Genomic DNA, 26,857 nt, shown 5'->3' with positions numbered 1-26,857 from the left:
ATTATCACTGGTGAACCTTTGTCCATCTACAGGGACCTTTGAATTGCTCCAGGAAGAGAGGAGATCTAATTCCAGATGTCGAAGTACAAAGGATGGTTAGCTTCGCATCCTAGCCCCTGAGCCAGGAGGCTTCTACAACAACCTAGTGTCAGTGGATTGAACATTCTTGTAGAATGTAAATAAAGACAAACAAAACGTTGCGTATGTAGACTAATCTGTAACCTTACTTTGTGAGTATACGCTTTGGATACCTCAAAATAATAATCACTTGCATAGATATCAAAAACGCCTAAGCGGAAGCAGCGGTTCTTTCTAAAGTTAACTATGGAGGACAGTTGCAGCTAGCACCATATATACATAAATATATTTAAAAAATTGCTTGTTACTCATAAACTAGTAATTCAATGGTAGTCCTCTACATGACGACGGTAGTGGGCTAAGAACAAGGAATTAAACGAAATTACTATCTCTCAACTTACGACGATGTAATAAAATGACTATAGGTTGATTAGAAACGTTTATATATCCCGAAAATTTGCACAAGCAATAAAACGTTGTAACATGTCCCCGTGCACTGATTAATATATGTATGTTGTGTAAGCATATGTAATGAAAGCACAAAATATTTCATTAATGAAGCTAATGAATTGAAAGGTATTAAATCAGATTTGCTGACTGTACTCAATTTGAGTCGTTGGTATCTTTAAAACGCTCCAACTTTAAAAACCTCAAGAGCTTCACGTGATGAATAGCAGATACGCGGCCGTTACTTTTTAAAATTCATCTAAATTTGTGTTGTACCTGTTAAACCGTGAAAATTTACCGGGATTTATTGCGCAGTTCAGCTGTCTTCGTTCACACTTGAGTCATTCGTACAATAACTATTGCTGCATCAAGTTCCATCTTCGACAATCCAAGCCATTGGTGCATAAATGCAGACCGAATGACTGCAACTAGCTTGGCTAAATTTGAATCTCAGGTAATCGACTCACCTGTAAATGGCGATTTTGCTCTGCCGACAGTCGCCCTGGTAGCATTCCAGCCATCGTTCCTGTTCCGCTTACGGCACCGGCGCTAGACCCCGGATCCGGGTCAGGCTTTCTAACGAATTTCAGCATATCCTGCTGTTGTTGCTGCTGCACTTGAGTGCCACCTCTACCGTGGTGATCGGCCTCGTGGTGCACGGAGACGTGTCCCGCGGAAAATCGATGTGGGGGTGGCCGTTGGGCAAATCGCGAGGGCTGCGCGGGGCCCGCTTTGAGTGATTCCGGGATATAAACGGACGCCAGCTTCGGGATATCCGGTGGATACTTAATATTCAAATGAGGGGGCACAGAACCATCAGGAGGATAATAGCCGGCACACGGTTTAGAATTTTGGTTAGGTAAGTGCTTGAGAATTCCGCCAGAAGGTTGCGGGGGCGGTTGATAGCGTGGTGGAATGTGCGTGGAATGCGAACTACTCAAAACTGCTCCACTTGGAGGATTACCGGCCGCGTGAAAATGATGAAGACTGGACGAAACTTGAGGCAGAACTGTCGCAGAAGCTGAATGTGCGATCTGGGGAGACTGCTGCTGCTGAGAAGTACCAGTTAATGACGTAGAAGCTGGAGATGGCTGGGGCTGCTGTGGGAGATGATGCTGCTGATGCGGATGCTGCGGCGGCTGGTGTATCTGTACCGCCTGCTTTGGGAGCCCAATCAAGTTGCCATTCAGCTTAAGACTATTGCTGGTCGAAGACATTTTCTTCAACGGAATGTTCGTTGGCGATTTCAAATTGGTTCGCGACGACGCGGTCGCCATGAGTTCTGTGAGGAGTTCACTATACCACGATAACCGTCGCGATCGCTGCGCGCATTTGAACTTACGCCGGTGTTTGAGGAGATAAATCCGCACTGAACACTATTTCACTTTGTCGATCATTTCCGGAACGTTTAGCACCATTTTCACTGCATCCGATAATTTTCTTTCCCGAGAAATCTGTGACCCGTTAAACCACTTTTTGAATATTTTATTAGTACTATTTAAGGCACAGTTTACGGGCACTCACAATCGTGGGCACATACGCAGAATAGCATTGGGGTCCGAGTACGCCGTCCTCGTTGTCACTTTCCACCTGATCCGAGTGGCCAGATAAATCTAGAGACGAGTTCACGGAATGAGTCCGCTTGGTCAATATCTAAATATCTCTGGAACCTGTTTTCACACGATGCGTTGCACTGGCCGCCAGCCACTTTTAATCCGTTCCCTCTGAAACAAAATAAGCAGATCCAATGTCAGTCTTTTATCATTGTCTTCACATTACTCGCTAACAGTCCGAGGTGGCCTGGAACATAAGCAACTTTTTCTTTTACTTGTTCGGATTTCAATTACTTAGTACTTAATTTGAGGGCCCTGGACCTCCAACTGGGTAAATTGTTTGCTGTGGTACAGATTTAACATCAAATGTTATTGCAATGATTCATTTTACGACAAGTGTTGCCAATTTACTGGTACTGAGTGGATTCAAGGGTGCGATTATTCGTTATTGTATAAATATATGCACATCTAATCGCGAATTAAAAATACAAGATTACCATAAGCAATCAAGAAAGGCTAAAATGATAGCGTCAATCCCATTTTCCATAATAATCATAAGAAAGAAGAAATTTGGTATAAACTATATTTACATCTGTAAGTTCAAATATCTACTGTATCGATAATGAGAAAAGCAACTAACAAAGGCTTATTTTGGACATTCAAAGCAACTTTTATTTATAATGAGAACCAATTTATATCCAAAACTAAACATATATGATAGCCAATATCCCCTAAATGGGGCATAGCGCGCCATCATTCTTGGTTCGACGAAATGGGCTTTCACTCTCTCCAGGTCTTCTCCTTAACAGTTCTGCGTCATGTGTTTCTAGGTTAACTCACTTCTCGGGATAGTAGATTCCATTAGATCGCATCGCCAGCAATACGTTTGGCGCCGTTTCTTATAGTGTGACCTACCCACTGCCACTTCCGCCCTCTAATCAGCACATCTAGCAGTACCTAGCCACTTGGCCGAATCAGTTGTTCGATCGAATTTTTTCAGGCCAGAGTACACCGATGATATAAACACACGGAGGCAGGTGCTAATGAAAGCTTTGAGCCTTTGGCTGACAATGGTGGTTAATTTCCCATGTGATATTCCCATATAGCAAGATAAAGAGAATATTGAAGTGGAGCAGTCTCAACTTAATATTGGAGATGACGTATTTGCATTTCGAGATCCTAGACAAAATAATGGAGGCCAGTGTTGCCGAAAACGGAAAAATTATGGTATCAAAAATGTGACAAAATAGTATCTACTTTTAAATAAACGTACTTAGATTCAAGCAAGAAGAAAAAATGTTCACCTCTGTTGTTCTATTTTGAATTTGAGGTGAAAATTGTGTGGGCTCCTATTATTCTCTTTTTTTCAACCTTTTCCCCGTTCACAAGTGGGGTCGGCTCGTCGTGATCGGCTTCGCCATTTTGCTCTATCGAATGCCTGATCTGGGTGCTATCTTGAGGCTTTTAAATCACCATCCAGCGTATCAAGCCACCATTGTTTCGGTCTGCCTTTTGGTCGTTTACCATTGACTTCGATGTTCAGACCAATCTGAGCAAGTGAATTTTCGTTAGCATAAATTGCGTGACCATACCATCGAAGACGCCTCTCTCGCAACTTTTCCACGATCGGTGCAACCCCATAACGATCGCGGATTCCTCATCACAAAGAATGCCACTTCAACCAGGTTGCGTTAATACGTGAAGCAATTTGATAACGCATAATTGGCTGATAGCGTTGACCCAAGGTATTTAAATCGCTCAGTTCTGGCAGATCACTGCCGCTGACAGGGATTGTGCTTGTTTCATGCGGACCGATTCTCAAAAATTCAGTTTTGTTTAGATTTAATCTGAGACCGTGTTGCAAGAGGCGATCATTCCATTTTTGGACAAGTTGCTCGAGATCATTTTTGCTATCAGATGCTAGGAAAACATTATCTGCATAAAGCAATGTGTAAGACGCAGGACGTTGGATCCCCGAACAAAGAGGAGTGGTGAAAGGGCGATCCCTTGATGAACACCAACAGAGACACGAAGCGGTTTTGAAACACCCGCCATACTTCGAACTTTACTTTTCGGATGGTGGTAGAGCCAGTGAATCCAGCGCACGAGTTTTTCTGACACTAAGTGTTGTCGTAAAGCATAGCAGATGATTTCGTGTTGCACACGGTCAAACGCTTTCTGTAGATCCAGAAATGCAATGTAAAGAGGGCGATGCTTCTCACGGGTGTTTCTCCATGAGTAGCCGTGCAGCGTGTATTGCGTCAGTAGTTCCGCAGTTTTTGACAAATCCGGCTTGATTCACGGTTATTTCAACGATTTCGCGAATACGGTTGTCAAGAATGCGTTCAAAAAGCTTCATGGTATGGGAAAGTAACCGGTTCTGACGGTAATTTGAACATTTTGTTGGACTACCTTTCTTTTTCCATATTGGAACAGTTTTCTTGCCAGTCAGATGGTGTTCTTCCTTACTGAATAACCCAATTAAAGAATTCACTGAGCCACAGTGCCCGAGGGATGCCACTCCTTTCGTTAGGCCTGTACGTCCATGTATGTCATGGAATATGACTACCATATTGTTCGTACACTGTGAAAAATGGTTTTCGAAAAGCGGAGACTGACGAATGCATATCTAAATACAACAATATAATTAAAACACTAAAACATTTATTCCCATGTAATACAGATTAGGCAAGCAAGGAGAATGAAACAACCAATTGCAACAAAAGTACTAACACGACATGAAAAATGAGCTGATCTAATTAAAAACTAAAAAAGAAATTTAACGTCCAATTCAATTTATATGCTACGTGTGCAAGTAAAGCTCTAAAATAATAATGCATCGAATTGCAATTGTATTGAATCACATCGAAGGAAATTTAGTTCCCAGGTTTCCACAATGCGTTCTGGAAATCATTTTTCGAGATGTGCCGTTTATGGACCTGGAGTTCGAGAAGTCGGTGTAGGACAATACCATATGCAATAACTACCTTCGTGTCGCGAAGGGAATGCATGAGTTTTCTGTCCTATTGTACACTTCCTTTTCCTGTTCTAGTCAGTAAATACCAAGTTAACTAATTCACACCACAATGCTTGACGATTGCATGTATTCCGTGAGATTAGCTTTACCTGTAGAAATACCGATTTCTAAAATTAAATAGGCTGTATTCACTTTTATCAGACCATCGATGTCAATACCAAAAGTTTAAGATTTTTATAGTACGCTCTTTTAAAAAGGCAGACTATTTTCTTGGTTATTTTTAGAGATGAACGATTTTGTCTGGCTGGGCAACTATGAAACTCCGCGACTCGCTAGTCTGCTCTAAAGTGAACCTCTTCCCCCGTGTATGTTGCGAACTTTTTTCCATTGCCGCAGAGCTTTTGAACGGACTTTTCTGTGAATTGCGTGACGTTGTGGCGCAGCGCGGTTACCAACATTCGCAATTTATTCTCGCGGTACTTCATTCATTAATTACCGCGTAAAGTGAATCTAGAACAATCAGGTCATACTAGAACAAAGTGGTGGCCTCGAAGAACCCGCCCGATTGGAACGAGGAAAAAAGGTAGGTTTGTGCGAAAATTTGCAATTGCACCGATTGTGCCCAAGTAGAGCGAGGTAGCGCAGCCAGGACTTGAACAAGAGCCGACATCGTCACATGGCCAGTTTCGGGCTGTTTTTTCTGTGAGCCGCTCGTTGCACAGATGGCGTATGGTGGCTAAACTGTGCCCCATAACGAACCAGGCGCGGTGCTAATATCGGAGACGTGACCGCCCCATAGTTGAATTCTGCCGAGCACGCCCCGTATCAGCGCAGACTGGAAAAATCGTACCGTTTATTTCACTGGGAGAGAGGCGAAAAATTCTGTTGGTTTTTGTGTGCCCCCGATGTCTAGTGTGGAAATCATTCACCAGACCGTTGACCCGCCAGCCTCTAACAAGCGGAAGCTGACTTCGATGACATCGCCAAAGGGAGCCGGAGCCGCCGTCAAATCACAAAAAAGCAAAACGCTGCCACTGCAAGCCGCTGCAGGAAAAAATCAAGTTTTGAGTACTTATTATTATCCGAGTTATCATAATCTCGGGAGATGCCAGATTTTACCTAATACTAGCACTAAGTGCCAAGCATTTAGGCTCGGACGATCCTACATACTTAAAAACTAAAGGGGTGCCTATCCGAGTTATTTTTATTACTTCATTTTTCATACAATAAACATTAAACCGCCGCAAGAGACGGCATCCATACTCTTTTTGAAATTAATCGGTGGAGTTCCGCTCTTGTGGCGAGTTTCTTTTCATTTTAGTCTGCGCATCAGGCGTCCGCTTCGGATTGCGTCGGTGGTGTCTCTTTTTCTGTCGAACGCAGCATTTGTGCATGTGTTTGCCGTAGTCAGAGTAGAGTCTTTTAAGAATTCGGTACAGCCGCGTCTTCGACAATACTCGCGTCGTTAACTTAGCTTTAGTTGTATCGATTGACAATAAAGACGCGGCAGGCCCCCTCAGGTGATTCCCCTTGCTGTGCGCGTCCCTCCCTTTTGGCGACGGAATCCGGAGCTGCGGTTCGTCCATCTGGAAACGCAATTTCAGATGTCCGCGATCACGGCGGACGCGACAAAGTTTAATTACGCTATTGTGGGCCTCCTGGTGACCGATATAGTAAAATCGGCCTCCTACACGGTATTGAAAACAGAGTTGATCAATCGCCTGTCGGTAAGTGAGTCAGCTAACCTGGATCACTTGCTGGCAGGTTTGACGCTGGCCGATCGAACTCCCAGCCAATTGCTTCGCGAAATGAGGCAATTGGGTGGGAGAAAGATCGACGACGATCTGTTCCGGTTTTTTGGAGGTGCTGGCAACTGCGGCCGATAAGATGCATGAGGCGCACGCGTCCAACTATAGCTTCAGCAGCCTTCAGACGAAGTTGGCGAACTGAAGCGCGAGATAGCCGCGCTTGTGGCCAGTATGGCAGAGATGAGGGCGACGCCGGACGCCCAGCGTTCGGGCGCCAGGTCGCGAGCGGTCTTCTGCTCGAAAAGGGCGATCAGGTAGCAGGTCGTCAGGACATTTGTTGGTACCATCGCAGATTCGGAGAAAAAGCCACCAGATGTACGATCCCATGTAAATTCTCGCCTACCTAAAAAAACTAGGTCCGCGGGGGGTCCTGGCGACGGTCATCAAGAATGCAGCGCCACGTCGACACTCTCAGCAGTCCTCCTCCACTCCTCCAAAAATTCAGCCAGATTACTACTGAATGTAGTCTCTCTAAACCAGTGAAGCACAATATGCAGCACCACATTAACACTACTGGTTCCCTTATCTTCTCGAAGGTGTGTCGCCTACCACCCCAGAAGTTGACTATTGCACGGAAAGAGTTTGAACAACTTATGCAACGGGGTATCTGTAGACCCTCGGGCAGCTATTGGTCTTCCCCACTAAATATGGTTCCTAAGCGACTGGCGCCCCTGTAGGGATTACGGAAGGATAGATGTGCAGACTGTTCCAGACCGATATCCCATTCACGACTTTACGCATCATCTCGCAAACTGCCGCATCTTTTCGACCTTGAATTTAACCAAGGCATATCATCATCCCTGTAGCTTCAGATTACATTCCAAAGACGGCAATATGCACACCCTTTGGACTCTATGAGTTCACACGGATGACTCTCCTTGAGGCCGGTTTAGTCCTAAACGTTGATAAATGCAAGTTTCTCCAGGCAAAGGTGAGATTCCCCGGCCACTTCATTTCCCCTGACGGAATACAGCCTGACCCAGCCAGGGTCTAAGAAATTACAAGCTTTCCGCGTCCGAAGACTGTGAAGGATTTGTGGAGGTTCTTGGGCATGCTAAACTTCTATCGTCGTTTCCTGCCCAAGGCCGCCCAAAACCAGTTCATTTTGAACGCGTATTTGTCTGGCCCCAAAACAAAGGACACACGAGACATTGTGTGGTCTGAAGAGGCTGTCCGCGCGTTTGATAAATCCGGACAACAACTGGCTGATGCTACACTCTTGGTATTTCCTCGACAAGATGCACCCCTAGCCGTTTTTGTTGATGCCTCTGACATCGCAGTAGGTGCTGCTCTTCACCAAAAGGTGAACCAAATCTGGCAGCCGTTGAGCTTTTTCTTCAGACAGTTAAACCCCGCTCAACGGAACTACAACACCTACGATCGAGAACTGCTCGCCGTGTATTTGAGCATTAAGTACTTCCGTTTCTCCCTAGAATGCAAGCCGTTCACCGTAGCCCATCTTCGGCTCGAACCTCTCTCTTTGCTGCGAATACTCGGAAAAGGGACCCCGCCCATACATCCCGGCCACCTTTCGTAAGGAATTGTTCCACGCGGTTCACGACGTAGCGCATCCAGGCATCAGGACGTCAAATCGGTTACTCACCGAGAAATAGTTCTGGCCCTCCATGAATAAGGAGATCAACTCCTAGGCCAGAGAGTGCATCGCATACCAGAAGTGTAAGGTTACTAGGCATGTAAGAAAAGAAGTGGGTTGATTTCCCCGCACTACCAAGCGGTTCCACACCATACACCTTGAGATCGTTAGCCCTTTGCGAGACTCGAACGGTTACAAACGCCAGCGAACTACGGCTTACCACCCGCAATCCAATGGGATGCTAGAGCGTTGACACCGGACATTAAAAGCCGCCATTATGGCTCGTGACGATCCGTCCTGAACTCAAGTCTTGCCTCTCGTCCTATTCGGCCTACAAACAACCCGCCGGGAGGGATATGCCCCAAGGCTCCCAAGTGATCCGGTCTTCGACAAGAGATCGGGTCTCACAGATTCGGGATTGCTGCGCCTGCTGAAAGACAACCTTCGCCGTATTAAAGCCACACCTCTCACCCGACAATCGCCCGCACCTGCCTGCGGTCCCAAGAAGTTGGACACGTGTACACACGCCCTGGTCAGGACGGATGCTGTCCGGAAGCCGCTGCAGCCTCCATACGAAGTCCCGTACCTTGTTCTAGAGTAGGGAGAGCATTTCTTCCAGCTCGAGATCGGGAGACATAAAAAGGCTGTCTCCTTATCCAGGCTGAAGCCCGTTTGCGCCCCAAATCAACGTCGCGAATGATGGGAAACGCAGTTGCGAGTTCAGTCGCTGAAACCCCCTAGGTTTCATCTGGGGGCGGAGTGATGTGGCGCAGCGGAGTGAACAACATTCAAAATTTATTTATTTATTTATTGTTAATTCGATTGACAGTTGCCACCACCGGTGTTCTCCGTGGCGGAGTAGGCCTGGATTTAGTCGAAAAAATAATTGAAGTTAGGAAATTAGATTTGACATAAAATTTTTCAATGAAAAAGTTCTAATTTTGATGCACTGTTAAAAATAAACGTTCTAATTGATATTGATGCAATGTTAAAAATAAAACTGTGTTTCTAGTGGAATGTCTTTTTGCTTTCTTCTAACATTTTCGCGGTTTTTCAGTATGCGAAAGTACATTCATAATTACCGCGTAAGGTGAATTTAGAACAATCAGGTCGTACTAGACCAAAACGTCACGTTGTTTTCGAACTGTCAGCTTCCGCAGGGTGTGGTTCCACTTGATGTCCAACTTAGTGGGTTACTTTGTACCTTTTATTACGTGGCGGAAATTTTGTTACTTTTTGTATTAAAAAGACAACACGGACAACTATTAGGAAGAAGAAACAACGCTATCAAAATAAACGCAAAAAAATAAACTGGCTGACCTTCTCGATGTTCCGCCTGTTAAGGCAGATAGGAAGAGTGCGACGACCAGCCAGCCTAAGAGTATTGGGTGTGGTGGTGTTTATCTTCACTCCGACCCTGCTTGCCTTTATTTCCAAATCTACAGCTATTTGACCATCATCACTCTATGAAAGAAGAAGCAGATCTCATTAATGTAGTCGACGTATTTACGCTGTCATATGTCGCTCTGATAATAGTTACCACTTTTTTCGGACTGTTCGTCCTGTATAGAGCATCCCAGATACACTCCTTGTTCACGTTGTACAAAGCCTTCTCAAAGAGCAACTGAATCTTACCGGATCAGTGGAAGGAGCAGATCTGCCAAAGCAGCAGGTGCTGCTATAAAAGTTCCGCAGGGAAACCGTCAAGCCTAAAGGCTTTGCATTACATGAGCGCATTGATTACCAAGATGTCACGCATGTTACGGCGACCGGACATTTCATTCACAAGAGGTTGAACTTCATATATGTTATGCAACTGAGAACCGCGGCCAGTCAAATGTTCCCTTCACCTCCTTTTCTGCCCGCCGTCAAGGATGGCAACCGTTAACTGTTGCTCTGCACTTTCCTAGATTTATCGTGGTACTGCCGCTCAATAGCATCACTTTCGCTTTCAGTTTCCTACGCTCCTCAATTCGCTTCCAAGCCCTGCAGTCAGTTATATTTTATGGTGCCCCTTGAGGACGTGACCACCCGCTTCCCTTGTGCTGGGGAAAAGTGCACTATTGATGACCCAGTGCTCATCAATACTCTCCGGTGAGCTATGTCTGTCGTCTGGTCAGCAAGATATTACTTCCCCTGCTGATAAAAAGCCAGCTCTCGTAAGCTGACTGTGAGAGGATGCGGACGCAACACGCAAGCGAAGGCAAGCGACCATCAAACCCGATGTCAACATCTTGCACATCCAGAAAACAATTGCTGATTTCTTTGGGATTAATCTGATTAGATGTTCTTCATCTTGGGACGGAATCTCCCAGTTAATATTCATTCTGATACTCGTTTCCGGAACATGACAGCGCGCCTAGTGGATGCGGCAAGCATTAATCAGACACTGGATCCACGTTTCCTTCCAGTAGGTTTACTAGAATATAACAGAACAATGCCGGAGGAGAGAGAGAAATGCTCCCCAGAAGCCCGCCATAATACCTCGATCAACCCCAAAATGTCCAACTTGTATCGCTGAAATCCTTGCTGAAGTTGGAGCAATCGAGCATTCTAGGAAACCTCGACACCGACGTCAAGAGCTTAGTCATAAATCTTTAACGAAAGCAAAAGGTCTTAGAAACAAACCAGTCCGATTCCCAGACTCGGTAGCAGTTCCCGAAGTATAAGAAAATTCCAGAGGCTGTTCTACCTTTTTAGTTGCCTTTTACGACAAAGAGGAAATACTTCGAGTGAATTCAACACCTCCCAGCTCAGAGGGGACTTATTACCTCAGAGGAGCACCGACATCCCGGCTTGAAACCACTTCCTGAGACGCCCCTGGTTTTTCCCTCATCCTGTTTCGAATAGGCTTGCTACCGTCCAAGACGGTTCTCGAAACTGGAAAGGAAAATAAGTTTGTGAACCAACACGGAGGCACGAGAAAAGATCCCTAGGCTATTATAAAATTTAAAAGCGTTGTTACAAATAAGGAAAATTGAAAATGCGCAGGAAGAAAAAGTAATCAATGGGAGAAAGTTATTGCATCGACCAAAAGCTAAGACGAAGTTAGCACAACTAATATATTGGACTTCGAAAAATCTGTACCATCTTCAATCTTGAACTACAAATCAAAAATAAAGTTTTGAAGGAACACGATTTTATTCGAAAACACCCCATCTTATGGAAGAATATTTAAATGCACAATTGTTATATATGCGCTGAGTGTGTCAGATTATTCACTGTAGTGTGATATCAATATTCACTGTTTTGGATTGATCTAATTTTACACAAAAGGGTCAATTTTAATGCATCATAATTTTATTAGCAATGGGAGCATTTTCATCAGACGTATCATGTTTAATATCAGAGCCTATATTCCAGTAAAAATTTAAATTTAAATCGATTTGATAATTTCGGAGAAGGAGATTTGCTTGATTTTTTGGGTAGATATTTTGAACTTTCACTCAATTCGGGAAATAAGATCAGCTTCGAAAGTACTAATTAAGCCTTTTCATTCGATACACCGCGTGACCATTGCACTCTCTAAAATAACGACTACTCGTTGCATCTGAAGAGATCCACAGACCACACCATCTCATCATGACAATAGGTTCAGCTGTTTCCGAATAAATGGAGTGAAAACCATGCGACTATTGTGACTTCACCACCTTCCTGAATGATGTAGAATCTACTACTAATTCCGACCTACAGTCGGCAAGTGGAACAACCAACGCCCATTCGAAGAAACTGCAATTACTCAAATAAAATTAATAGCTTTCCATGCTAAATTCATGACTTTCCAAATAAAAATAAAATGTTTCCAAATTAAATTTACAGGATCAAATTTCAGGTAATCTAGAACACAAAAAATGTATAAAAATTGGGGGTTATTTAGATTATATGACTATATTTTTTGATTATATGACTATATTTGTTGTATATTATACCTCCCCTTTACTTGTAGGGTGACCTCTCCTTTAATTCGGTGTAGAATGTTGTAACTAACTGATTGCTTGAGCGTTCACAATTTCCAACTTTTTACCAAGTTTGGTGTTAATCCCTATAACTGCTTCCGAGAAAAATGCGTGTGGCAGACAGACAGACAGCAAACCGATTTTAATAAGGTTTTTTTCACAAAACCTTAAAAACCCAAAGAGTCCTAGCGGCACGAAACCGAAAAGTTTGATGATAAAAATGTGCACATTCCCGACCAGTTCGATAAAGTATGAGGATACATGCGAAATGATAGTTGCAAAAGGAAAAGGCTTTAATCCAATTTCACGTTGTCTGCACAACGACACACATAACAGATGAAACTACAAACTTTCAAGTTCTCTTACAATAAACGTTGCTGCGTTCCCATCTCATTAACTCCCTTCAACATCTTTTTCTGTGACTTAGAGTGTACTAACGTTGTTTCGCAGTTTTTACGGCTTTTCTTCTTAAAGAAAGGGCAGACAGATAATAATACATTTATAGGTGTTTGTTAATCACACAAGAACTATCGGGCAAAGCTTCCAATGCATCAACAAACAAGTAATACTCGAACGGCGAATGTCAACTATGCCCATAGCTTTCACTATTATACCGATTTATACTGTAACTATTCGGAATTGTGGCTCATTAGCTTGCAATCAATTCTGTAAATGCTGTAAGTCAATGCACAGAATACTAAACACAAATGCATTGTGCATCGAGTTAATAAGCAAACGCAGCTCGCCACAAGCACGCCGATAAATGGGCACGAATTGGGTACTTGTTATTCTATTCGAGTGGGAAACTTTCGATTATCTTCCTCTCACTTTCCAATTCACTCTTGAACATGATAGGATCGGCCCTGAATTTAGTAACATTAAAAGCTGATTTGTACTGCAATCAAAATCTACACACTCAAAAGTGAATGCACGCCTGGGTAATTAGCTTTCCGATCAGTTCTACTGCTTTCCATGCATGCTCGGTAAGCATGCTGATGCCGATTACGAAATGGAAAAAAATGCAAATAAGCATATATTTCAGCGACTTATTTCCGTTCAAGTCGATCAGTAAACAAGCAACGACACTCCCTCCCATTCCCAACAGGTGTATTGTGTTTCATCAATATTCCCCCGATAAAATCCACTCAGCCATGTATGCATCATATCTGATATGAGGGCCAGGCGAACTTGCACCTTGCTGTGATTTGAAACCCGGATCATGTGGTGATGTTCTGGCCTCCCCTACCTTTTGCGGAGCATTCATATCACACTCTGCACACACCTTCGCCTTTTGAACAGAATCCACCTGAAGCATGAATCTTGGGGTTAAGTGTACAGCGCGCTTTCTAGTATCGTTCAATTTTATTTGAACGCTTTGAGCGTCGCTGGGGGTAATTGCAGGTAGGAAAAGCAATGGTGGTGTTTGGCAGTCGGCAGGAAACTAGGGTGGAACATAGGAAAGCATCGATGTAACCCTGAACATAGTTCTTACATGTAGTCGAATCAAATTGAATGAATCACCCGTTTGAATAATACCCTTTTAACCCTACTATTATACTAGACAGAATAATGAAAATGGCAAATTTTCCTTGAGGAAGCTTCACCTATTAAAACGGAAATCAGTGGGGACATTGCAACTTGTGACCCGCCACGCATGCATCATTTTAGGTTGCATTTAGAGAGATATATAGCATGGTCTTAGTCATGGCCTTAATTGCGGGAGTGGGGGTATAAAATGAAACATATTCTTAACAAAAATTCAGAAAAAAATACTTACCAACCCGATATCAGTGAAAATAAAGTTGATAATTGTTAACCAAAAGCTCTCCTTAAGAGAGCGAAGCACATTAGGACGTTTTCAGAATCGGACTTTTTTTGTTTGGATAGATCGTTAACTAGAATATGATTTTTTAGATTTTATGAGCCTAGAAGCGATTATCAGGTAAAGGCTCAGGCTCGAACGTAATCACTTCATGTCCCTATATAATCTTGTAGCGCTCTGCAAATAACGTATTTATAATTACTTAGCGTCAGTCCCTTCGACAAGGGCATTTGTATTTGTTCTAATTGTAATTTGTTTGTGAATGAAAGGGCGATCCACTCGTCGGTCATTCTGGAGTAGTGGATTCCATTGCATAGCATAGCGCGTAACGGGATTATCGGCTTTCCTTAAAATAAGGCCACTACCGCTTGGATATGGCCCGTACGCGGTCCAAGTTATTCCAAAGGTTTTGCCTTAGGCAAGAATATTCCGATTACATGACGCAGACATGATGAAAGCTTAGACTTTCCAGTAATAGTGGCGGTCACTATCCATCCATTACGCCTATATAATTTCACAGAGAGAAGGCTGCCGCGGAGCGATCTCATATTGAAGCTAATGGATAAAACAGCGCAGGCGGATACCACTGTCAATGCATCGGCTGACCAGAAGTTCAGTGACGCCGTCGGTAGGAACAAATTTCCTTAATATACAAATTGATCAAAGCCTTGGATATTCTGCCCATTAACGAAAATGCAGCAAGAGTGCGGTGACTCGTCAGACTGAGAACCATGATTTTGTCGGTGTTTATCTTCAGATCAGCCCAGCTTGCCTCCTTTTCTAAGTTTAGAGTGATTCGACCAAGGTCGATCATTCGGTGAAAAAGCAAGAAAATGTGATCATCGTAGTCGAGATGTTTAAGCAAAGATGACGTATCCCAATCTACATTTTTGCATGAAACTACTCAAAAATTCGACAGCAATTATAAATAAACATCTACGTGCTTATAAAAAAATGATTACTGAAAAAAAACCCAAAAGGTATTTTTTCGTCAACTGAATGAACAATAATTTTGAAATACTTAAAAAAAACGATAAAGTCGGGTTTTTATACAAACATATGTACATATGTAGGTATCACCGGGAATCTCCAGAAATCCGTTACTTAGAATTTAGTCTGACTATTACGAGCAAACAGTCTGTAATATAAAGACGGAATCCTACACCACTCTACTACATCATTCGGAAGAGTACGTAACAGAAATGGGAAGGAACACGAAAATATTGCAAGAGAAATGTATCCTTGCGAGAACAATGGTTGCAAGTGAAAAGATGGAGCTATTATACTATCTTGTAAGCACTTCAAAGGACCTGGCGTGGATGGCATCTATCCAGCCATGCTAAAGGAGTGATAGGGCTGTCTATTATGTAATGATGAAGCCCAATCCACGAAATGTTTCTCATGTTAATTCCACACCTATGATTTTTGGCCCTGAGCAAAGGGTATCATCAGAGCCACTAACGGAAATACTATGATACATAAATATTCCGTTACACGATGGATATCGAATAACATGAACCATACGGTCTGAGTGCTCCGAGACTCTACCTCTCCTCCATCTCACACTCACAGACCCACCACCAGAGATACACAAAAATTGGTCACAAGTTGCTGGAAGTAATCAAAGAGGTGGGATTTTCCATTGGTTTCATATTCTATCCAAAATTTTAACTGGGAAAATTGCATTTTTAAAAAACTGCAGGCAAAAAAAATACTGCAAAATGTCGAAAAAGTCTAATCATTTTAATTCAGTGAACTGGAATTATATGTGACGTATTATAGTAATCATTTTAGCATTATATTTTCAGGGATACCAGATATCACGACAGACGATTCCCATCCGAAAGCTCCTTGCAACTTTTTCACGGCCTGCGTTGTGATACAAACAGAAACTAGCAGAACTTATTAGCACGTTTTCGCAGGAGCCATTCGGATTTGGTATATAATTTTTACATCGGGAACGTAATGCTCTATATTAAATTAGTCATAATAGCCTGAACCCAGTGAAGATTGAGTTTTCTCACGTAATTCCCCAAAAAAATAATGTATTAATGTATGTAATGCATTCTTGATAATCGTAATTCATACACAATTCCACACTTTATCTATTTCCTGCCTGGTTTTTTGTTCACGAGCACACCGGATTCCACACTTCCACAAAAGATTGAAAATTCCAGATGTAAACAATGAATTTTATAAACAATCGAGCAACCGCTCCCAACTTTTTGCAGCCATTGTTATTTTATTTAGGTTTGCAATTCAAATTCACTAACTTGGGTGATTTGCCTGAAGCGTCACTTGGCACCAGAAAATTATATGGTACCCCAGAATCCCGGGTATCTCTGCAGAACATTTCACACTTCATGCATATGAACGACGTTTCAAAGGAACTTCCTGCGCATTCGCGGGAGTGTTAGTAATTTGCAGTAAGCTAAGACAGGCTAGGACCCTCGCAAGCACTGGTAACCAAAATTAAATGACACGCTCTTTAGACACAGATGCTGACCAAACAATTGACCATACAAATGGTTTCGGAATATACTATACACAAAAACCCGAGAATAGAGGTCGGTCTGCATGGCTAGGAATGAATAGGAAAACCTGAAACCAGTAGTACTCGTACAAACTCATTGCTCAATGAAACGTTACGGAAAAGTTGCAAATGACCGATTGGAACGCACTTGACTTGCGAACATAACAGTCCGGCGTCCGGTCATTAAGAAGTCAATAACTGCTGCTGCGCGACCATTGCAGATGATGGGCAAGAAACATTGGCCTCTCAAGAGGAAAACGAAATAGTGAAGAAAGGTGACATTGATTTTCTATTTGCGGTTCTTCTTGTTGTGAAAGTTTTCCACACAGGTTTCATTCACATGTGTGGCGGCCGTGTGAGCAGCGCTCGAACTTAATACGACCACGACACCTTTCACATTCCAGTTGATCTGAGACAGTCAGGTTTTGTGCCCAGTCGCCAGCTAAGAAACTGAGCTTGAGCTTACTAAAAATTATAGCCGCGGTGACGAATGTGCCCGCATTTCCATACATATATGCCTACAATATTCACATATATACCTGCGGTTCTATGTTTTGTAAACCACAACTTTTCACGAACAGTCAGCAAGCGAACTCGATAGTGTTCATCAAAAACAGTACCAACGCGAACCCCCGTAAAAACTTTTCTGTGTTAGGATGCGCCATGGATTATATGAGAATCCCCAGTTTGCAGCATAATTACTGATGGTTTCGGAGCGATCTTAAGCCTATCACTTGCAACACTTATCTGAAAACCAGTTGGTAATCTAAGGAAATGAAAACAATAAGGTCCACAAAATATGCTGTAGCAATCGTGGGGTTGGAGAGGGTCAGACCGTCTTAGCACCCAAATCGGATTATAATAATCTCGAGGAGCAATAGTGGTTACAATTTTACATTGTCAGCACTACGCGTAAACAGGTGATGGCAGGAAACAATTTTCCCATCATTAATGGAGATTAGAGAGGTAATTGTGGTAGTGTAACAGACGATTGAACAACGTTGGAACATGGCTCAGAGTGTAAACTAAAATACCAAAAAAACTTGCACTACATAAATACTTGAAATGTTTTGATTGCCCATTTCAGCCCCAAAAATATGGTTCGCCAAACTGAAAAAACTAGAACAAAGAGCGAGCAATTCACAAAGGAAAATTCACAGGAAAGGAAAGTCAAGGTTACAATGCAATAGGGTGCTGCTGGTGAAGCACCAAAGAACCGATTAAAAACTAAAAACATTGAATATCGGGAGAGGAGCCTGCGGGGTTTGCACAAATTGTGGGGCGACACAACCGTCGGCCATCTTGGAAGAATTGATTCCACTGTGTGGTGTAGCCAGCAATGCAATTATTGCCCTTCCTTAATGTGTGACCTATCCACTGCCACTTCCGCCATACGATCGCATCGCGCACGACCTGTGCGAAAAGTAAAGATCTGAACTCCACACACTGTTCCAAAATGATCTGCAAGCTGCCGATGTGGTCAATGCAGGAGGATCTGGAACGGAAAGGCTGCTCTATGTCGACTAAAATTTTGAGATATTCTAGGATTGTTTTAGCTGTTATCTTTGCAGCATCAGGAAGCACGTGGAAAACTTTCTTTGGAATCTTAGCAATCATCCCTGAGATACGGTTATGAACCGCGGTGAAATATTCTTTCCACCTCTTCAATTGTCATATAGGTCAAGATTAAGATGCGACCACATGTAAGCTCTTCCGTGAAACTGTATACACTCCTCAAAGCATTGCGTTCTGCGGCATCTTCAGTTTTCCTGGCTAGCGCAATAGTAAATTCCTTTTTATCATGATGCACACCACGTTAAACTTCTCTGGATTTCGTTCGGTATCGGGATTCGAACGCGTCACGCTCACCATCACTCGCATCGGTCAATACAGCCTACAATCCCTTCCATTCAGCAATCCATTTCCACGACTCAGCGGTCAGCTTCCTTCGAGACGTGGCCGACGAACCTGAGGGTTCAATTCTCATCCATTTTCTCAGACGGGTTACTCGGTGCATTTGCCATCCGATCAGCAAGATAGCTTTCCCACTGTCAAGCGGCAGCTGGATCATACAAGCCATCAATGTTGAATTTGTGGGTCGCAACTCTCCAGCCCTGTGAGAAGTGGCGGTAACCTGCAAATGTCACGTGCTGCATCGAGGAAAAATCTCTGGGGAATTCGAAGTGCAAAGCGGAGCCGGCTGGGTTTCATCTTGTAACCGATATTATCTCAATGGACTATGACATTTTTCCTCAAACACCTCGAGTAGGCTTATGACATCTGTTTGCTCTTTCACCGGATCATGAACAATGGCCAAATGCACTGGATTTGGAAAAAGAGACAAAAAGAATAGGACTGAAGATAAACATCAACAAAACCAAGGTTCTCTGTCTGACGGGTCATCGAACTCCGTCTATCTGCACCAATGCGGGGAGCATTGAAAACGTTGATGAATTTGTATATATATCTAGGAAGCATGGTTTCTACCGACGCTCCGCTTTCACTTCCTTTTCTGAATTCTGTAAACGCAGTAACCTAAACACCAAGATCAAGTTGAGACGGCTCTCTGCTAACGTTTTTTGTATGTTGATAAATGAGAGAAACACATAATGAGCAAGAGTCTATAAAAAAAGTGTGCTGGGTCCTGCCTGCAGACAGCAACCTAGAAAATTTTAAGAATTGACTTCAGTCCTTAAACATATAGCATTCGAAAACGCTTACCTTATCCCTGACATTGAATGAGGTTGCTAACCCTCAGGTCAAAGATTTCAAAACTATTTTGATAGATTCCCGCCAAAAATTACGGCTCAATATTGAAGTGAGAAAAACATACTAACTATTCCGTAGAAGCTCTAAATTGCAACTTAAGGGACTCTAAAAGCTACAAATGTCTAGTCGAAAAATTAGATTTAGATATAGAGCAAGGCTGGCCAACTATCAAAATAATCGATCTGACAATCTGATAACTCCGTCGGAGGTCCAAATTTGAAAGCCTTCATTGAAAACTTTTGGAATTTGTATATATACTTCTCCTGCTCACACCTTTTGTGGAGTATAGGGCAATCCCATAATCTCAGGTTTCAATTAAGACTGTGCTTTAGTTTCATTGTCATCACGCTTAATGGTGTGCAAATGATAAGCCTACAGCAGCGGGAAAGTGCGAATAGGAACACATATCTCCTAGACGACCGGGATTCGACCACGGGGTAACAAGAACGAGAGACTGACACGATCACCGCATCCGTCAAATTTATGTAAAGTAGAAATCGTTTTGTGTTAAGTAATTGACGATGCAGTGGCTAAAGCGGTTTAGAGTCAACCTCCTGGTCCCCACCATCAAAATTTCAATCCTGGTTTCTATCATATTTATTTGCATGTATCTCTCTTCTTGTCCGCGATAGGTTTATCACTTTTGCAGCAATAAGTGTGATGAAAAAAAGAAAATAGAGAAAAATAACAAGTCTGAATAGATTATATAGATGTCCTAAACTCCATAACCCTTACTTGATTTGACTGCTGCCCATTACTCGTGGGAAGGGACACTAACGTAAATACTTTCTAGAAACACAAAAACAATACTCAGCACGGTTGATGGTCGCTCAACAACATCAGAGTGGTCCTTCGCCCTTGGACGAAGAAGAATTAGGCTTGTAGTTTAGACGAAACAGTTAAACAAACCTATCGCCCACGCCTACTACCATATCACAGATCTAGAGCAGTAACCCACAATCGTCAATCGATACCGGATGATGGTGAAACATAATCGAGTTCCTCTTCCAACTAGACAAGAAATTTTTCAAAAATTTTCAGTTGAGCTCGGTACGAAGTCATCAACAAACATAAAGAGAAGCTCGAATACTCCATTTGTAAGGTACCCCATAAACCCAGTTGTCAGAAGAAGCTTAATACCTGCCGATGTCAAACCAATTTATAACGAGGCTGTCTCTTTCGAATTTCGATTGATCATTGGACTAACTATTGGACTAACGATTACTGCGATAGAGGCTCATAGCCTAATCTGCGTTGCGGCTGCCACGATTATTCACCTTGGCAACCAACATCTTGGAGGGCATAACAAATAGGATTTTACCATAATCCGTGGTTCGACTTAACAGCAGAGTCGAAAAATTAAGCAAGGGGATTGATCGTGTTACACAAGCAAATCTTAGAAATCCACCAGGAAGAATACATAGATGTGTTTCGGACATCATTGGAAACTAAAGCAGAAACTTGCGATGTGCTCTAATCGCATCCGCAGGTATTAAAAGAGTTTCAGCAAAGGACAGCACAAAGTTCTTCCGAAATCAGAGATGATTTTATAAAAATTTCAACAACTCAGGTCGGTAAAGTAACCTCAATCTGGATCTAGCGGAAGATTTCTAAAGAAATGTTTGCAGTGAATCCAATCATCGCAAGTTATAAGCACTATGGCTCCTACACTTTATGTGTTCAAAAAGGCCCTGTACGAAATGACTGAAGCTGGAATTGCAAAAGCCCTTGAAAAGGCAGGTAACTGGAAGGCGCCAAGAGGTGACTAAATTTCGAACTTCTGGTTGAAGTGGTTCAAGAACTAATCCGATCTTAGTTCCACCATTTTTCACCAAGTAGACAACTTTTCTCCTGCCAAAGGAGCAGAATGCCTCCTACCGTCCACAATGTCGACCAATTACTTGTCTTTCCATCACTTACAAGGATTTCAAGATTAGGGAACAAAAACGATGCGCAGAAGGCTCCAGGAGCTGTAAAAAACAGCTTATAATCAATACTATAACTGTGAGAGAAGCATTTCGGTAGCCTACATCAATTAAAATCAACCCTCGGTCCCATATTATACTCATGGTTTTTGCAAGCGTCAGCATATAATATCTACGTTCAGAATACTGGGCAGGACCGAGAGTGCCATCCGTCGTAATTCCGCCTGCACGATTCTGCATTAAAACATTACGAAAACATTAACTTGGCTTACGAAATTGGAAAACTAAGTGCTGTTACGTCACTGTACTTAGGTCTCAATCTATGGTGTAATGATCCTGCAAAAGCAAGAGGTGAAATATCTCGGTTTGCACCTGGATATAGGGCTAATGTTGAGAAAACATATTGACACTAAGACAGTGTAAATGGGGGACTTCTAAATAAAAATTCTAAACTGTGACTCGATTACAAACGCCGTCATAATTCCAATATGGATTTATGGAATTCAGCTGAGAGGTTCAACGTGCATATCTAACATCGTGTTGAAAAAGCCCAGTCCGGGATACTACGGATGATCACCGATGCACCTTGATATATGGAAAGTGAATACATCCAAAGACACCTTTAAATTACGGCTGTAAGGGACGAAATTTCATTCTAGGTAACGAAGTATAAAGGAAGGTTAGCTCTCCATGAGACTACTGCAACAGCCTAATGTTAGTCAATTAAAAACAAATCGGACGCTTCAGGTATGAAAAGTTTTGTGTATTTCTTTTATAAAGCCATTTGACTGTGCATTTGTCCCATTAGAACCTAGTACGTAATATATGTATTATGTGAGAATATCCACTTTCGCATGATATTGACATTCAAAGTGTTAAATTTGCACAGAAACGTCAAATTTGATCTGTTTCTTTCTTTGGTAACATTGCTGCAAAATTGCGTGATTCTAAGATGAACTTAAGGGGAGTTTGCAGTCAATTACCAAAAATTATAGTAATATACTATTATTAACTTTTTTTGGGCAGATATCGGTATGGAAGGTATTTCAGAGCTTAGGTATCATATAGTGATAGCCTCCTGATTTTTGCAGATTTTTCGGTTGGGCAGTTTCTAAGAATGGGTCCGTTAAAAAAATTATCACTTTCGACCCCCCGTACTAGACACAGCTTCGGAAAGTATAATACTAATCGAGATCTTTCATTTGATACTCCACATGACTATATTTAGTGAAAAAAAGTACATCCCCTTTTGCATGTATGGGGACCCCCCTTAAATTCGACCTAGGGTGATGTAACTCACTGTATGCGTGAATGTTCACAGTTTCCACCTTTCCACCAAATTCGGTGTCAATCACTATAGCCGTCTCTGAGAAAAATGCGTGTGACGAACAGACAGACAGACAGTAAACCGATTTTAATAAGGTTTTGTTTTACACAAATTCAATAAAATAAATGTGTCGTTCAAATAAACCTTGAGTTGAACTACAACTTAGTAAAAAAGAACAAAAAGCTGACAGACGGTTTCGTCCAGGGCAGAGGCAACTCATTAGACGCTCCTTCCAGGGCAGAGGTGAGGCAGCGTCTGATGAGTTGCCTCTGCCCTGGACGAAACCGTCTGTCAACTTTTTGTCCTTTTTTTCGTAAACATTGGGTTTTACTCAAAAAAGAGGAGTCCGAGAACTGCAAAAGAGGGAGTAAGTTGCTCCCCAAGTGGTTCGGTCCGTCACTACGTAGGTGCGGACCTAGGACTCCCAGCATCCTCAACAAAAAAATATTATTTACAACTTAGTAGTAAACTACCATCATCATTTTAAGTACATATACTCCGCAGGCAATCTTGGAAAATTATGAGATCAAACTACCGTGGAACAACACCATTGCCACCGATCACAGTGTTGATTGCAATAGGCGCCGTCTAGTTCTGCTTCGCAAGGAAGAAAGAGCGTGCTTCATAATACATGTAGCCGTACCGTTGAACCAGAGAACTGCTGAAAAGCAACAAGAAAAAATTCGGAACTACGGTCCTTTGGTGGATGATATGAAGCAGGCATGGAGTCTAGAAAATGTCCAGTTAGTCCCAGCTGTGATTTCAGCGACGGGATTATCTCGAAATGCAAAAAGTGGTCAGCTTTGCAACCTTTGCTATATACCGAAAAGTCCCGTCTGGTAACAGCCAGAAAACTCTACTATACTTTTGCATTGTCTTCTATTTACAATTTTTATGCCCCCGCATTTAAAAACCACCGCGTTACTGCTTGAAATGTTTGTGAAAATCGAAAATATAGTAAAACATTGCATTTTTGCGCTTATGATTCTAAGATGAGTAGCATGCTGTTTTTAACCTTTTCTAAGTAGATATCGGGATTGGTGAATATTATTTAGATGTCATATGCAGACTCTATCCTGATTCCCTTTCAGCTTTATCAGGTGGCTAGTTCCTGAGAACGGTATTTTCATTTAAGAGATCCCTGTGTAACACCCCCAACTTTTCAAACTGATATCAAGACCTAAGCCTGTTTCACAAAGGACTCACCCAGGCCCCTCATTTGTCACCCCACATGGTTATATTCAGCAAAAAATGTATTCCTCCATTTGCATATAGCCCTTAAACTCAACGTGGAACGTTGTCAGCAGGTATAACAGGTTCTGAGAAAAGTGCGTGTGACGGACGGACAGTACACCAATTTTAATAAGGTTTTGTTTTCCACACCAGCCTTCAAAGGGAATAGGAAAAATTAGGTGCTTGCAAAATATGTGGATTTACGTTAATTATGATGTTAGTTTTCTATTCCTAAGGGCCAGAAGACAGCGAATTCGTACGAAATTGATGACTTTGATCAATTGTAATTTTATTAATAATACGATTTTCATGAAAGTTTCCAATATTATGAGCTATTCTATACTTGCTGTACGATTTCGTACTCCTAAACTTAACTGAGTACGGTTTTACCATTTTCCGGAATAGGGTATATTTTGAGGCCTAAATTTTCACTAATAACTGTATTTTTGGGCTGGGTAGTTTCCGAAAGTAAGTTACCCATTACAGGTCGAGGCCTTTCATTTGGCGCCAGTTGAATACACAAAACCATGCCATGTATCTGGATCTTGTTGGTTTTATGTTTAAGAAAATACAATAATTAATAATAGAGAACTATTATACATACATAACTACAAATTTTTTTGACTATCGCTTCAACTTTCCACTCGAGTCAGGCAAGCAGATGGCAGGGGTTTCAAATAAGACGGGCCAGAAAAAGTGTTTAGTATAATTTACCAAATTAAGGAGCAATGGCTTATGTGGAAATAACATCCACAAAATGCTTGCAGTAGAACCAAATAGAATCGAAAGGAACCGACACCAAACAGGATACCGGGTCAAAGGCTGAATGCATACAATGTTATGTATGTACACACAACTAAGTGCTCGTCCATTACAAACGAGTCTTAAGGCCAAATTCTTTCCGCCTGACGTAATTTCCTTCGTGTTAAAAACTGCTCTACTCAAGGCCGACATGCAAACCAAACATGCATTGTTTATTTCCACGACAAACACAACTGAAATGCCATCCCTTCCACCCACTATTGGATATTCGACGACTTGGGCTGGGGAAGGAGCCGCACAGAATAATCAATAAATGCTAAAACTGTGAAAACGTCCGCATCTGAATATAATGGAACAATATGTGGCTAATAATGTGAACGGCTAAGTACACACGCATGTAGACCACAATAGAAACGTACGGAGGAATTAGAGGTTTCCCCCGCGATCACTTAATGTTTTCTTGGGCCCAGTTCATATGCGGACGATATCGAGCTCCGTGATCAAGAACGAAGGCTGCATTCTTCATATGAACACGTAAAAAATCCATGTTTGTTTATAATTTGCTTCAGCTAAATAACTTGGACGCATAGGGTGCTAACATAGGACCGAATCGGGCCCCAATCTAAAGAGCATTTGAAATTTGGTAGGCGACACATTTTAATAATTCACTAAGGGTACTGCACAAACCTGGCCTATTTACAGCAGACGCCTGCGAACCTCTGATCGTAGGCGTTAAATCCACCAAAATCCAGTGCGTAGGCCGCGTCACCATTCGCAATTCGTAAGTTGCGCACAAAATGACTTTCTCGGTGACAAGGTACAAATATGGCTGGCTGAGGTTCGTTTAGAAAAAATGCGAAAAATGCCACTGTCCACCACCACAAGTCGGATCGACTCACACTCCGCGATCGAACACGATATTGACCGTAAAAGGGTATCTTTCACGACGTATCTGCACTTGACAAGCCAATAAACTGGCCAGAACCAAAACGCGATCAAGGAAACACTTTGGACAATATGCTAATCGGCGGAAAACCAGAAAGGCACCTTTAGAAATGGAAGAATTCGAGGAATTCTTGCTCAGTTTCATTCATCACTTCCGAGCACAAAAATCGATCTGCGCGATCTTAAAAGATCTCAGGCAATCTCGGAGGTGGAAACGAATAAGAAAATGCCAAAGTCGCAAAGCCACTTTACCTCAAAGGTACACTCTCGACGGCGCGTACAAAGGTGCGCCGAAGAGCGGGCGGACGATTTAAACCTTTAAGCGCTCGGCACTGTGGGAACTGGTATTTCGACTCGCCGTAAACTACTCGAAGCAACTGCAGATACAGATTGAGCTGCTGCCAGTGTGTAAGATAATCGCGGGCTCTCGAGAGAAACTCCTCTCGGATTAACATGGATTTACCTGTGCGCCTACTGTACACGTTCTACCTGCACACCTCACCTGGGACTGGAATGGTTGTGCGGCTGTGTGCGCTGGAAGCAACAGATTTGCATTAAAACGGCGAAGGAAAGTATGCCCTCACAGCGCAATTGGCGTACGCAAGCATACGCGCGGACGAGAGTACTTTCAGCCAGCAACATTCGCTGAATGTGAACTGCCAGACCAAACAAATCCAGGCAAACTGCGGCAGGTTCAAACCTAATTACTAGAATTATCGAAGTTTGTTACTTATCAGGTGAACGGCGAGATGAATTATTCCCGGGGAAGACAATGGAACCGCCGAGCCAGTTCTCAGCTTTAGCTTACGCCAAAACCAATGAAACATGAATAACCGTTCATATACATACATATATAAGTACGGGCGCCCAAAAGAATAATTTAAGTGGAAGAAGGTTACACTACATTTCAGGCGCAACTGAAAACAGACGTGCAGGGCTTTGGCGGTTTCTAGTGCGGTATTTTATTGTAATCCCCGGTGACTCCTAAGCAATTCAGGGAGACGTCTGAAGGACATAAAGAACAAATACATAAATATAATGTTATATGTTATCAGTCCACAAGCTTTTTATATCAAAAAAACTATCTTCGGAAAGTACTACGACTTTAATATTCTGCTGCCCATTAAT

The 26,857-nt window shown here is 42.4% G+C and overlaps 1 protein-coding gene across 5 annotated transcripts in view; it reads right to left on the bottom strand.

Moving 5' to 3' along the window:
* Positions 1-26,254, bottom strand: part of LOC119661682 (coiled-coil domain-containing protein 85C-A) — a 58,259-nt gene extending 32,005 nt beyond the window's left edge. The window contains exons 1-2 of one of the 5 annotated variants that reach the window (XM_038071124.1): positions 26,193-26,254; positions 993-2,249 (exon numbers count right to left, since the gene is read on the bottom strand). In XM_038071124.1, the coding sequence (XP_037927052.1) occupies positions 993-1,802 (810 nt within the window). In that variant the 5' untranslated portion in view covers positions 1,803-2,249; positions 26,193-26,254. Of the gene's footprint in view, positions 1-992; positions 2,250-12,386; positions 13,120-16,508; positions 16,740-25,471; positions 26,153-26,192 lie in introns of those variants that run through there. The other 4 variants (XM_038071121.1, XM_038071123.1, XM_038071125.1 and 1 more) reach the window with 4 other exon arrangements.
* Positions 26,255-26,857: the final 603 nt, after the last annotated feature.

This window comes from Hermetia illucens, chromosome 1 (assembly GCF_905115235.1).
Source record: "Hermetia illucens chromosome 1, iHerIll2.2.curated.20191125, whole genome shotgun sequence".
Lineage (NCBI taxonomy): Eukaryota > Metazoa > Arthropoda > Insecta > Diptera > Stratiomyidae > Hermetia > Hermetia illucens.
Note: the sequence above shows the minus strand (reverse complement) of the source record. Positions and strands in the feature narration are given on the sequence as shown.